The sequence below is a fragment of the Chenopodium quinoa genome, unplaced genomic scaffold, assembly GCF_001683475.1.
Source record: "Chenopodium quinoa cultivar QQ74 unplaced genomic scaffold, ASM168347v1, whole genome shotgun sequence".
In the NCBI taxonomy this organism is placed as follows: Eukaryota; Viridiplantae; Streptophyta; class Magnoliopsida; order Caryophyllales; family Amaranthaceae; genus Chenopodium; species Chenopodium quinoa.
In genome coordinates this window covers 1,303,195-1,318,078 of record NW_018744187.1, presented here as the reverse complement: position 1 = coordinate 1,318,078, position 14,884 = coordinate 1,303,195, and the positions used below count along the sequence as shown (strand labels likewise).

At 39.7% G+C, this 14,884-nt stretch overlaps 1 protein-coding gene across 2 annotated transcripts in view; it reads left to right on the top strand.

Moving 5' to 3' along the window:
• LOC110694021 overlaps nucleotides 1-13,748 on the top strand; it is a 40,129-nt gene extending 26,381 nt beyond the window's left edge. Inside the window, exons 5-13 of one of the 2 annotated variants that reach the window (XM_021871182.1) lie at nucleotides 8,579-8,658; nucleotides 8,746-8,920; nucleotides 9,037-9,582; nucleotides 10,671-11,359; nucleotides 11,885-11,924; nucleotides 12,097-12,148; nucleotides 12,365-12,414; nucleotides 13,224-13,271; nucleotides 13,364-13,748. In XM_021871182.1, coding sequence (XP_021726874.1) covers nucleotides 8,579-8,658; nucleotides 8,746-8,920; nucleotides 9,037-9,582; nucleotides 10,671-11,359; nucleotides 11,885-11,924; nucleotides 12,097-12,148; nucleotides 12,365-12,414; nucleotides 13,224-13,271; nucleotides 13,364-13,540 — 1,857 coding nt within the window. In that variant the 3' untranslated portion in view covers nucleotides 13,541-13,748. Of the gene's footprint in view, nucleotides 1-8,578; nucleotides 8,659-8,745; nucleotides 8,921-9,036; nucleotides 9,583-10,670; nucleotides 11,360-11,884; nucleotides 11,970-12,096; nucleotides 12,149-12,364; nucleotides 12,415-13,223; nucleotides 13,272-13,363 lie in introns of both variants that reach the window. The other variant, XM_021871181.1, reaches the window with a different exon arrangement.
• The last annotated feature ends 1,136 nt before the right edge of the window (nucleotides 13,749-14,884 follow it).

The following is a 14,884-nucleotide window of genomic DNA, read 5'->3' as shown; positions in this document are numbered from 1 at the left end:
CAGCACACATGACATAGGTGTCCCGGAAATCACCCAAGTGTTTCCGCATGGTTCTCTAGGTAGATGCGGATACATGGGTAAAGTAAGGAGTAATTTTTTCTTGAAGGGAGGAAGAAGTTTCTTCCTAGCCTCGCTCGATAGAGGCGGCCCCTTCCTCAGAACCTTCCTCAGCAGCATTCACATGCGACTCCTCCTCAAATCTGAGGCCGCCTGAGCTAGCATCCGACTGAGATGAACCCTCTCTAGAGCCGGATGCCTCTTCGCTGGGAGCATTTTCTTGTTCACCCAGAATCGAGTCAATCGGTGTCATTGGGACGCTGGATGGGTAATAAGATACCTCGCTTCTGGGTACCCTGATAAGACTCTCGTCCTCTTCATTACTAGGCGACCGGGCTGTCCTTTTTGTTCTAGCCATAATGTCCTGCACCCCTAGTTCTAGATTCAGCCGTCCAAGGGCTAACAGCTATCCTAGGTCGTGCTGTGTGTGTTTGTGATTCCATTTTGTAAAGAAACAAACACATGCAAACTGAAAGGAAACTGAAAAGAGAGAGAAAAGAGCAGGCGGTTACCTGAAAGAGGTACTGTTGAAGTTGAACAAGCTGACTGTCACGCAGCAAATAGCAAGCGGCAGACGGAAGTGCATTTTTGAAGAAAAGTCAAAGATTTTCTCAGATTTTCTCAAGACTTTTTTCGTAAATGAGCGAAAATGTGAGGGGCAAAGTTTCTATTTATAGATCCAGGGGCATCCTGGTAAATCCCCCAAAAGGTGAACAGTAATTACTGTTCCACCACTATGTGAGTGACGTGTCACAGATGCCACGTGGCCCGCCATGCACATCTGTGAGGGGCAAATGTTTTGGGTAAAATTACCCCGCCACGTGGCCCAATGAGAATAAGACACGTGTCCACCGTATATTGGCCTAAATTGGGCCACTTACGAAATGACACGTGGAAGAATTCTTGTCATCAAAAAGAATGACGGCTTTCAAAGGCCTAATTCCCAAAAAGCCGCCAACTGTGCGGGCAGTCCACCAAATCTAGGTCAAATGACCTACGTAAGGGCACACTTATCCAAAATGACTTTATAAATTTGGAGATTTCCCCTATTTATGGGACAAATTGAATTTATTACATTATCACTGACATTCTCTTACATCGAAATCTCCTGATCTTGAAATCCGAGAAGATCTCACCTTTATCTTTTTCCGCACTTTCTACCTACTCCAACACGTTCCAACTTGATCGTCGGAGGCGGAGCTCCAACCACCCGGAGTCTCTGTTATTTTGCAGGTACAATCTTCGAGTTGTAACTCTCCCGAGGGACAAAAACACCCAAAACAGGCGATATGTGTTTGTAGCAGTAGACTACTTCACGAAGTGGCTTGAGGCCGAGGCCGTCCGGGACATTAAGTGGACGGATGTGTCAGCTTTCATATGGAAGAACATAATTACTCACTATGGAGTACCTCAGTCTATGGTGTTCGATAATGGGCCCTAGTTTGAAACACCCAGCTCAAGGGATTGTTGGCCGAGCTCATTGCTTTGACTCAGTCGGCCGACTAAAAGCCAACGGCCAAGTTGAGGCCTACAACGAGTTGATCTCTAATGGTATCAAGCACAAGCTTGAAGAAGCAGGCGGCCTATGGGCCGATGAGTTGGTTAATGTGTTATGGTCCGTACAAACAATAGCAAAAAGCTCCACACGGGAGACCCCATTCTTTTTGGTCTATGGTGCCAAGGCAATTCTCCCAATTGAGATGCACGAGCCTACCCTCAGGGTGATGTTATATGATGAATAGGCCAATTGAATGCAGCGCTCAGGCACGAAATCTATCGCTTGAGGATGACAAGGGCATATAATCGTCGAGTGTCTAAGCGGCCCCTGAAGATAGGAGATCTGGTGCTGAGAAAAATGAAAGTTGTAGGCCGAGCAAATGAGGATGACAAGTTAACCCAAAAATGGGACGGGCCGTATCGAATTAGCTAAGAAGTTCGAGATGGTACTTACCGTCTTGAAGCCCTATATGGCCGTCCAATTCCACGAACATGGAACACAGACAATCTTGAAAAATATTATGTTTGAAGTCTTTTGTACTTAGCCAAAAAGCTGTATATACAGCTAGGTCCTAATGACCGAGTAATGTAATTAAAGCTGTATGACCCAAGCAATGTAATCTTGACATATTAATGAAAGTCAGGCATTGTTATCTTATTGAGTTATCTGATTTCTTTTGCGTATGCTTTTAGTTATCTGAGGTGAAAGGCCGAGTGAAAATCATAACTATGTTGCTTGCAACATAGCAACATGGCGTATAAAAGCTAAACAAAAGTATTTACGATATAGCAAAACGGTCACAAAAACTGGTAACCGTCCGACTTCCATCTGACGATAAAGGCGTTAGGTACCCTAAATCTGTCAAGGGCATTCACCTCCTTAAATGGGGGCAAGGGCATACCTAGGCACAATAGCCCAGCCAAAATTAGAAATTTTTAAGTTAGAGATATTACTTGAAATTTCCCGAGTGAGCGATAGATTCAACGGACGGCTCACATAAGGCTCATCAAGCGGCCGCATAAATTGTTGATCCAGCGTTTCACCTAGTCCAAGGGCAATCATTACTATGATTTGATTGACTCGCTAATTGCCATACCCTTTAAGGTATAAAAACTACCAAGTCAATCAAACCACTCAAAATATGGACTAGGCGAACGCCGAATAAAGGGGCATACCCCCAGGTTCGTACGAAAGCATATAAGCGTAAAAATGCACAAAAATTTGCAAAGTATAGAACAGATAAAATGAAAACTGCTCAGAATGCGGCAAAATATCTTACAAAGCCGCTCAAAACAGGCGGCACCAAATAAAAAAATAAAAAAAATATATATATTGTTCAACATAAATGAAAGATAAGTACTGAAAAGCTTAAATTAAGGGACGGCCGGAGGAGGACCTGGGCTTTATTTAGCCTAGTCTTTGTCTTGGACAGGTTCCTCGGAGGCAAGAGTGGACGCACCATCAGTTGGCTTTTCCTTGTTTCCCTCTTCGCCCTCATCACCTCATCCTCATCTTCCTCCTCGTCCGAAGCGACCACCAGCTCGGTAGAAGGCTGATTGGCCTTCTTAGCTTCTTCAGCGAAGCGCTCCTGATAATAGGCGGCCTCCCCTTCCTCCACCATGAGCTCGAACGCCTCAAAGAAGTGGCTTTTCAACCTCTCCTCGGTGTTGTGCTTGATGCGGACGACCTCCTCTGCCGAGGTGCTTTCGGCTGTTGTGTTAAGTCCGCAATGGACTTCTTTAAAGTTTCCACCTCGGCCCTAAGAGCGTCCGCCTCATCTAAGGCCTCCTTGAGGTTCTGTTGGGCAAGGGCTATGTCCCCCTTCAGCTTCTCAGAGGCCTCGAATCCCTCCTTCTAGCGCTGGCCGTCTAGGATGGCCGCATCCTTCTCCGGCCTTATAGTCCTTCTAGCGAAAGACTTGTTCAAGAGCCTTACCTAGCTTGACTAGGTTCTCAGCCGCGCAGCTTTGTCGGACAACGCAATTATCTGGGTTTCAAAGTACGTGCGCTGGAGAGCGGCTGTCCCAGTAACGGAATCCCGGGCCTTCTGGACTTCATTCCAAGCCCTCTTTAGCATCTCATTTTCTTTCTCCTTCCATTCTAGGAAGGCGTTCAGCCGAAGGAAGAGTTGCGTACAAGATAAAGTGAGTTAGCAAAACAATAAAGGAAATACTCTAAGTGTGAAAGACTAAAGGGTTGTAAAATGTTACCTCGGCGCTGCAATTAATCATAGGGCTGAGAAAGCCCTCATGAATCCCTCGCAACTTATCTCTTTGCTTGGCGGGGACGGCTCTAGCCATGGCTTCCCGCATGGCCTTCCTGTCTGCGCCACTTAGGGACTGGCGGGCAGCTTCATGTTAAGCTCCTCCGCAATATCTACACACGACCACAAAAGGGTTTTAAATTGTGCAATAAGACTTGTATTAAAAACGAGATTGTGCAAGGTTATTTAAACTAACTGTGCGAGAAGCTCGGAGGAGAAAGAGTGTTGAAGGTGAATGGAGGAGGCGGCATAGGTTCGTCGCTCTCCTCACCTGTGCGGCTGGGTTGATTACCAACCGACCGAGAGACCTCAAGCCAATCAGATTTTCCAACTCTCTTGACATGCGGAGTCGAGATGAGGCCGGACGGGTTTGACGGGGTCGACTTATCCCCGTTGTCCGTTTTCACGGACTCATCATGGATTGGCTTAGCGGCCGGATCCGTGAACTTGGAGACCCCGCTATCACCCAGCCGGGGTGGCTCTCCTTTAGACTGCTTAGAAGCAACCTCCTCGTCCTCTTGGCAAGGGGCAGTTCCAAATTCAGAGGACAGCACTCTGTCCAAATCTGCTGCCTCGGCCGAGCTTCGGCTCCTGGAGACATGGCCGCCCCAGCTAAAGGAAATTCTTCGGGCACTAAGGGACCTTTACCCTTATCCTTGGCAGTGGCCGCTCGATTATCCGAAGAAGGGCCACTGCGAGGAGGCAAGTCGGACGGTTCATTAATGGAGTCTGTCCGACCTGCTATGTTGGAGATAGGATGGTTACTGAGGCGGGAGGACCAGCAGTGGCCGCCCGTGAGGGAAGGAGGCCTCTCACGAGATAGCAACTCGGTCGATTGTATGGCCGAGTTAGCATGTTGTGAGGACCTAAGTTCTTGGGTTAGCCCCAGCAAAAGAGACTCCCTGTGCACGTTGGCGCTCTTTAAAAGAAGAAGTTACTTCCACGTCCGAGCAATGAGTACTTGTGGAAGCGGTCGTAGGGGTAGTAGACCCAGTGTCTACGTCTGTACTATTTGGGTCATCAGGGGTCCTAGGATTATGGGCGCATGACGATCATGCGTTTGCATTGTCCTTGCCATGTCCGACTGCAGGGACAAAGAAGAATAGGTGGAGGTGAGTTGGTACGCACTACAAATGGACCCACTTCATAAAGGAGACAACTCGTCTCCGTCCAGGCGAACGGCCGGCCTCACGAGGAGAAACGGACAAAGCCGAGTGTTGAGCCAGATTTGAAAAATAAATAACTAAAAGAAAAATAATAATGCAAGTAAAGAAGAAGGGAAAGAAAGCAGGCGGCCTACCTCTGTACGTGTAGAAAACTCGAAGGGTTCTAGAGAAGTCTTGAAAGTTGACTGGAAAACTCAAATACACAGCGTAGCTCTTGAAGATTCAAAGGAAATCACTTTCTCTCTCTAAAAAGCTCTGATCTCTCTCTAAAATTCGCAAAGTTCCAAAGTGCAAAAGTGAGGTTAAACCCTGTGTATATGTAGGCAAAATTTATGGGGGCATATTAGTAAATTCATCTTTTCCGCCTTCAAAATTCAAACGGTTATAATTTGAAAATTTAACCTAGAATTCAAAAGGGTGAAAAGACAGTTTTGTTAAGTTAAACAGAGAAAGAGACTGACGGATAACGGCGCATCCAAATAGACTGTCAAAGTAAACGGGATTAAGGTCTCCATCCTAAAATCTAGGCGTCCGATATCTCTCCTAAAAAATATCAGGCGGCATGCTTCGTCCGCCTAACTCTCAGACATAAGCGTCCTCTAGAGGAGTATCAGGCGGACAAAGATAATTAGCCACCCAGGACGACCAACTTAGGGGGGGGGGGAAGATCTGTGCGCCTCCTCAGCAACATGCCCAATCTCCATGTACTCGTACGCCTCAAGACAAGCGAAAGATCAGAGGAGGCGGCCGTTAGCGTATGAGCCACCCCCTTTGAGGGGCAAATGTTTAGGGTAAAAATTCCCCATATACGTGGTCCAATCCCGTAGCGACACGTGGCCCAACCAAAGGGCAACACGTGTCGCTATGGGAAGATGACGTGTGTCAAAGGCTCAAAATAGCCCCTGAAATCAGCATTAAAAATGGCCTTATTACATCATGGCCCTTTTCCTTAGAGATACCCTTGAAAGCCGCAAAACGACGCCCCCGTATTACACGTGGCACCGCCTGATTGCACAGCCAATCACGTCACAAAATTTTAGGGTTTATAGAATTTTAGGGTATAAACCCTAAAGGGGCACAAACTCCCACCCTTATAAATACCCCAATCATTTATGATGGGAGGGGTGGATTAAGACATTACAGAAAAAGAGCATTAAATAGCTCCAACTTCTCTCTACTTTCTCTCTTTAGCCTTTTCCGTTCAGACCTCTAACGTGATCGTCGGAGGCAAATATTCCGGTAAAGGAATATTCGTTTATTTTGCAGGTGTCCGAGAGCGCGACCAGTATCTGAGAAAATCCAAAAAATACCCGAAACATTTCCCATGCTGAACTTTCCTGATTTATAAATGCTTAGTATGCTCTGCTCTTTTATGTTCCCCTCATAATGCATAAACTACAAAAGGGCGACACGTGATAATGTTTTGCAGTGTATATCAGCCTCATATCTGAATCTGTGAGAGTCATTGAATTTTTATACATAATATTATTTTTGTTATTATTGGAGGTTTAAAATTTCAGATATTATTAAATAAAGTGAGTATACTTTTATAATAGAATTATATGATTCTCAAGTCTAAAAGTATTGCTTCATTAGTTGACAAAATTCCTTGAAACGATGTAAGATGATGAGTTTGTGTTTGTTAATAGGAATGTGTAACTTTTAAAATAAGACTGGATAAGGCATGATAATTATTTAAAATACAAATGAAAAGGGGTAGTGGAACACATAGCTTCATGGTATGTGAATTGTCCTGTTCTAAATTATTAGCATGGAGTGCAATTAGTTTTGATTTTATACCTTAAGTATGACACTAGCTATTTGTTTAGCGCTGGAGATTTGAGTAAAAAATTCATGAAGTATGCATAAACAAATATTCATGCAAATGTAATGATTCTTTAAGACAGATTTTAGGAGTTCTCCTAGCTACCAGTACTTACCATAAGTTTGAGTATAAAATTTGTTTGCGGGTTGATAAACTACATTATCCATATTTTTTAATGATTTTAAAAGAATGCTTCCTCTGTCTCCTAATACTATACTTGTCTTGACCTTTTACACTACCTATATAGTCGACCCTTTGTTCTATCTAAATCTACCTTGCTCTTTTTTTTCTTTTTTAATTATTGTAATGTTGTTCAATTCACTTATTGTTGATACGTAGTTTAAGAAAGCTTTGGAAAAGATGAGTGTATGTTTAATATAAGTAAGAGAAAATGTAAAAAGGATGGTAGGTGTAAGGTAGATCAAGAGAGGGTCTGTGGATTGGTGTAATACTCCCCCCTGTGCCTTTTCGTATGATTTTTCTATGACTTCTTGTGAATGCCATGGGAATAGTTTTTCAGAGAAACAATTATCTTTATATAATGATTGAATTTTTAAAGCTTTCTTTAGTTTTGAAGTTTGCATGTAGCCAGGTAGGAACTTAGAATCTGATTTAACATCAATTGAGTATAAGTGATTGTATAAGGATAGCAATCTGTAACTACTGTAACACTGAATTCAGCAATTCACTCCTGAATCTGGTGTCCCAAAGATTAAGCTTGAAGAAAAACACACAAATTATTTCAATAATATCCAACTTGCTTGGTTGGACATGTAGCTTTATGTATTGACTGAATCAGTGTGTTTCCCTAAACCAATGAAAAAAAAACTACCCAAAGAGGGTATTACACACCTATTCTGTCAATATAACTGATTAGGGCTCTAAACAGATTGGCTAGATCAATTAAGAACCAAACACCCTTTATGCTAACACAACCTAAAACCTCTCATGATCCATTAAACAAAGTAATAATCGACTACTGAAATCAACTAAGTTATATAGCCCATGTATAAATCCACCCTAATAGTGTTGGTGAAAACAAATTGGTAGCGAATACAAAAATAAATTGTACTCCATATGCTGTAACAAGCCCAACAAAGAATCTTCAATCCAAGTGATGCAATATACAAACACAAACATGCCTAGTGAGCCCAAGGACTCCAAACAAAAATCCAAGGCATCTGAAATGATGTTCATGGGTTCATATCTTTTGCACTACTGATTAGGGCTCTAAACAGAGGCTTAGATTAATTGAGAACCAAACAGCCCATTATGCTAACACAATCTGGAACCTTGCATGACCCATTAAGCAAAGAAATAATCTACTGAAATTAAACTAGCTATTTACCAATCTCAAAAATCACCAAGATCTATGAAATAGGGGTTCTTAATCAAAGCCAATACCAAGTAAAGCCAGGATTTAGGTGTAAGTTACAAAGAAGCAATCACAAAGATAGTAAATAATCACCAAGACTAAGGAGAGAAAATCTCATTGATTTCAAAATTAAGCAAAATTTCATCTTGATTTTGATCACAACCTTATGTTAAAACACTGTTTTCAAGTATGCTCTTCTTAAGAATATTACTCATTTTTTTATTTTTACTACATGTTTCTCCTATAAGGCTATATGCATTTGTTTGGCTTCATTGCATACGATTGTCATGTACAATGCTTTGGTGGTTAATTTGATATCCCCTATAGACTAGTAGGTAGAAAATGAATTCTACATGCCAGCTACCTGTAATATTAATTCTTGTAACCGTCTTTAGGTTCTACCAAATCTTTCATCCCAAACATTGCACGCGCTACTGACCTCAAATGAACTTTGGGTACCTAGTGAAGAGAAACGGTAAAGTACTGTTCTCATATCTTTGGCCTCTATGAGAATTTGAATCTTTCTCATGCAGGATGACATTGTTTACTTTCCTTTTTGAAGCTTTGAATTGGCATTATATACATTGGTTAAAAAAAGTGCTCTCAACAAGGGTGAATCCCATGAAAAGCAGAGTACAAGCCTGGAAACAGGGATCTCAAATCAACATGACTTGTCTCAATTCAAAGGAAAGAACATTATTGATGCTTGCTGTAATAGAAATTCAGAAGCTGATACGGTACGTGTGAATTCTTACTTGCTCTTTACAGCTATAAATTCTGCTTGCATTATCTGATCGAGCTTGCAGATTTTGTTATTAACTTCCACAATAATATTGTTGATGACAAACAACAGGTACTTCAAGTTGCTTGCAGTGAGCCAAATTCAGGAGCTGAATATCCTAACAACTTCGAACAACCTTCCCTTGCTACCAACTACTCTGATTCAGATAGAAATAGGCCCTCTTCTTCTTACGTCAGAATGCCAGTTAATTTTGCTGCCAGTGGACAGGGAAGTGAAGCTGCACTAGTAGAAGGACCATCCGAAGAAAGCATATGCTGCCATTTTAGTAGTTCTAATTGGTTGTCTGGAAATGATTCAAGGGATTGCTCTTCATCATCAATAAACTCTTCCTGCAACGATATCGTGCCTGATGAATGGAGCAGAAATGAGTTGGCTTATTTATGGGGTGGAAGGACTGTTGGAAGAAGGCAGGTGAAGAGTTACGGTAAAGGGAACTGTGGGTTGAGAGGAGAAGAGTATGATACATTCATTAACATTTTTGAAGAAGGTTCAGTTTTGTACTGCAATATGTCTTTTGAGGCTCTTTTAGATATGAGAAAACAGCTTGAAGAGTTAGGTTTCCCTTGCAAGGCAGTGAATGACGGTCTTTGGCTGCAGGTTTGAAGCTTGTATCTTATTCTCACTTCCCTGAAGTTGGGGGATATTCATGCAGATTTATTTTCAAATAGTATATGTATTTGTATGCTTTTTTTTCTATCTAGGTAAGATATGGGACCCTAATTGAATGCTTTTTCAACTTCGATTGGGATAGTGTAAAAGGATAGTTGAGATTGGGACAATGGGCCAAACTTAAGCTACTTCCAACTATTAGGCTAGATATCGAACCCTGACCTCAAATATTGAATGTGCACTAGAGTTCTTTAGATTCTTATGCAAGCTATGTCACTAAATGTAATGCGAGCACTGATTCTGAATGTAAGGGGGGTGGGGACATGGAAATGGAATGGCTCTAAAGTTCTAAACTGCTACGGTGCTACCAGCAAACTAGTCAAATCTAAGGCTGTTGTAGTGAACCCAAAAACCTTTAAGATTGTTTAAGGATCTACAACCACTAGAGTGATTCTAGTTTCTTATTATTCCTTAGAATGCAATTTGTGAAAGCAAGGATGGTTTCTGGAAGTCAGTATTTAGCTTATAAACTAACTGTTGAGGAACAGCATCATAATTTTGTTCATCTGATTACTTTTTTGTTTTGTTGGATGCCGACTGTTTTTCGGAGATGGACTTTATTAATCCTTCTTAATTATTCGTATTTTTGACTCGTAGTTATTTTTCTAATCCCATCCAGACACTTTTAACTCATCCAGTCCAATACTGTTTGAATAATTAGACATAAGTTCACACCTGGTCCAGTCCAATTCCTTTATAATTTGTATTTTTATCTTGCCTTATGCCCAATAAGTCTCATTTTGTCCCTATTATAGAAAAAAAATGTATAGACATTAGCCTAGATAAAGAACCAAAGAGAGACTAGGAGAGGAAATAAGACTGCAAAGATAAGTAGCTAAGAATCAATTTTTATTTAAGCATTTTCCTGAACTTTTATTTTCCTTGGACAACATTTTCTGTATATTGATTTCATACTCTGTTCTATTGTTTAATACTTTTCTCTTTACAGGGGATGAGGGTAAGATTGTTTTCTTGTGATTCCATTACATTAGTCTGCTTCTCTGTTTCTTTTCTAGATGCTTCTCAGTCAGAGGGTTCAAGAAATTGCTGCTGAAACATGCAAAAATTGCTGCCTTTTAGGCATGGCATGTGCATGCAAACAGCCATTTAACTTTTCCCATGGTACTGGAACCACAAACTACTATGTCCAAGCTTCTGATCAGAATAATAATTCACCAGGCAATATTGGTGATTTGTATGTTGCGGGTCCTGCTAATGGTGAAGGAAATGGTTTGTTTAGACCCGTGAGAGTAAATGTTAGGGGTTCAAATGATGGACTTGCTGGTATCGGGCGTGGAGCTACACTGGTCCCTGCTTCCACTTGGTGTCCAACTCGTTTTGTATTTTCCCGTGTTCCGTTTGGTGTGGGTAACAGGAATGGTCAGCAATCTCTTGCTAATGATGATCTGGAATTGAGACCTGACCAACATGGTGACATGTCTGGAGATGGACTTACTGCCTTGGTTGGACTGAGTGACGGAGGAAGAAATATTAATAATCAAGGGTGGCAGACAGAGAGTGCTTTTGATATAGCTCTAAGAAATAGTTTCATTGAGACCTCTGCTGCTGGGCCAAGTGGCAGTGGTACTCAGATGGGAGAGTCTTCAGACCAAAATATTGACGGCCAGTGTGAGAACACAAGCAATGCATCTATATCCTTAGATATGAAGACACCTCTAAGTCACTTCCCACCATTTCGATTTGGGTTGGTTTTCTCTTCCCCCCCCCCCCCCCTCCTTCTCTTTTACTCTGTATCCTATTGTAGCATAGGCTGTGTTACTCGGACAGGGAAAAAATGCTGCCATACCCTAAGCTATTTGCCCCTCATGGTCTTTGCTTAAAAGGAATGAACAATTGCACTCAAAACATGTTCTTTGTTGTTTTCTTGACTGCTGAGCTGCTGCTTTGATACCTTTATTTATTCTTGGGTTCATGTATAGAGCTTCCTATACTTTGAAGCTACCTGTCATGGATGTCTTACTGCTTTTTAGACACAACTAAGGTTTTGAGGTCACTTAATGATATTTGCCCTCGTGTCATAGTTAAATCATGTAAGAACACATGGTTCATTTTTTGGGGTGTAATAGTCATGGTCATATATTAGTATGGCATGTCCAATGACTGCATATGAAGAGTATACATTACTGATTTGTTATTTTTTGGTCTTTTTATTCAATCAACTATTCATACTTCTATATTTTCTTGTTAATTGGAATGTTAATTTTAACAGGGTAGAATTTGCTGATGTGCACCGACTTAATGATGGTCAGGTTAAACACTCTCCTGAAGCATTTTATGCTGGTTCATTTTGGAAAGTATGATTTCAATTTTCTTTTCCTTTATGTTCTTGAATGTGTATTATTAGAGCATAAACTGAAGAAAAGCCTACTCATTTTCCAGAATTGATATTTTTAAACTCATTCAGTCTGTTGCATCTGACAGATAAGTGTTCAAGCTTTTAATGATGAAGACCCTCAAGGGCGTAGGACACTCGGTAATTCTTCATAGAGCAGTTACTATTTTATGCAAATAATTGTTATAAAATCATGAATGACTGGAAAACAAAGGGAAATTATTTTGAATAAAATATTCCTTTTGAAATGTATGTTTTATTAATTTGGATTTAGTAGTGAGTACATTGTAAGTTTAAATTACACAATAATAGCTACTCTTATTTCATTCGCTCTTGATTTATGCTTTATATTGTCAGGCTTATTTATTCATCGCCGGAAGGCTGAAATAATGGATCCTCAAAGGAAGGTCAGCTTAATTCATTTACCATTTTTTGTTTATATAAATTTGCACTTGTGTTGATGTTCTTTAAAAAATCTGCATTTTTGTTGTGCTTTCAAATTTTCATCTTTGTGGATTATTAAGCCTCTGTAAATGCTATATCCACCTACATGCACCATAATTCTTGGATCTTGCTTTTTGTTTCCTTCAAAGATGTGGTCTATATTTCGAGGGGTAAATTCTGTGAGCAAAATGTTGAATTACAACTGCAAATATTTTTGAAAACTCAGTTTTCTTGAATAGTCATATAGTGTAATTGGTTTAAATTTTCCCGGAAAAGGGGCGGGGGAAGACAGCTAAGATGGGGCTTCCTAGGAAATGAGGGTGTGGGAATTTAATTTTGAGAGCAGTATATATCAATGAAACTGTCCATGTAGATCAAATTTGTGAATTGCTGGGCTTTTACTTGATAAAAGCAACCTTGATTTTCCACCTTGTTTGTCATTTGGGATTTTCTGTTTGACTGTGTGAACTATGAATTTATTATTAAATGTATATTAGTAGTTCATAAAGTGCAAGATAGAGAATTGATTAGGTTTCTATCTCTATTTACAGCCATTGTATATTGAATACGTAGTACATAAGCATTCTTCCCTCTTTTTAATTTTTCTTAACTGAATTTATCATGGTTTATTTGAACTTGGTTGCCCGTATTTATATTTATCACGCAACTAATCTGAACTTATTTGTCTGAAACTTTTCTGTGCTAGGTAGTAAAGAACAAAGCTTTATATTATGTAATTATGTGATGACACTTTCCTTTTATGTTAATTCAGGTGCATATGTATGTGGACTCTCGTGAAAAAGTTACAGCTCGCTATCAGGTAGATTGGATATCAGACCACAATGACAATCATCATGTTGCTCTTATTTCATATGTAAATTTTATGAGACTTATTCGTTGATTTGATTTTAGTTGATCTGTCCATCAAAGCGAGAAGTTATGGTGTTTGGAAGCTTCAAGCAAGCAGGTACTCTTTTACCAAAAGCCCCAAAAGGCTGGGGCTGGCGCAGTGCTATACTCTTTGATGAGCTTCTCGATCTTCTCCAAAACGGGTGCTTCAGGGTTTCTGCCGTTGTACAGCTTGTATAGATTTGACAATGTGGCAGTCCCATTCCGTGTCTTGATTTTCCTTTTGTCATTAATATAATTATGTATCATCTAACATCCGCAAGGATGACTTAGGTGGTCTTATCAAAAGGATTAGCCTAATTTTCTTTCTTATAAGAGAGAAAATGGAGAAAATAAATGTTATTGCTTACTACATATTTTCTTCCTTATAAGAAGTACATTTCATGAATACATAATACACAAATACACGAGCTCTCAAAAAAAAAAAAAAAAAAAAAAAAAAAAAAAAAACTTCTTGCTGATTGGAGTTGAATTGAACAGAATCTTTAATAAAATAAGGATATTAGAAATTGAACTGAAATGAAAATAAGTTGAAGAAAACAGGCTTTTATTTATGTTTTCTCTCCTCTCATCACATGAATCTCTTTCTTTATTCCTCTCTATTTATCTCTTCTTCTTACAATTCGTATCCCATCTCCATGTTGCAATATTTGGGAAATGAAGGACGTATGATAACAGTATATAATCCCATGCTTTGAAATTTTTTATTGTGAAATAACCTAAGCATGGATATTTAGTCTTACCAGAGTTAATAATCTTAATATTGAGTATTGACCCAATAAATCAAATTATACAGAGACAGAGAGATTGGAGAAGTTGTTATGATACATTTAAGCTTAAATGATTTAGTTTATGATTTCTTGCAGTGCAATTAATAAAACAGTTACATAAAAAATTTCATAGGAAATTGCTAAATTGATATCTATTATAGTAACATCTTTATAATCCTATGTGAAAATGAATCATTTATTCTGAAACATACAACAAAAACTAAAACTAAAATAGAGAAGGGAAGCTAAGAAGTTTCTAGAATCTGCTCGTGGATGTTGGGCCCGTATTATCATACGACCCATTACATCTAGGGCATCAATCCAAGGGCAATAAGTCAGCAAGAATACGCAAAATAGCTTGATTGAAGTAAACAAGGAAAGCAACATCATACATATCGATCAAGGAGATACTTGCCAAAGATACATCTACAGAACAGGGAAGAAGATAAATCAAGAAGATCTTTCCCATTTCAAATATATTCTGAAGATATTTGTAAACCCTAGAGATCCCTAGGTATAAATAAGCATAGTTAGACATTTTTAGCATACATGTACATTCGCATATACATAAATATAAACAATTTGCTCTACTTTATCTACGGAGCTGCATCCCTACTGAAGAAGGAGGCGTGTCCTTATTCAGTATTGTGTCTCTGAACTCACCTTCTTTATATCATTGAATGCTTATTGCTTACTTGTTGCTTATTTATTGCTTTATTAATTGTTCTTAGTTGATTTATATGTTTTTGGTAGT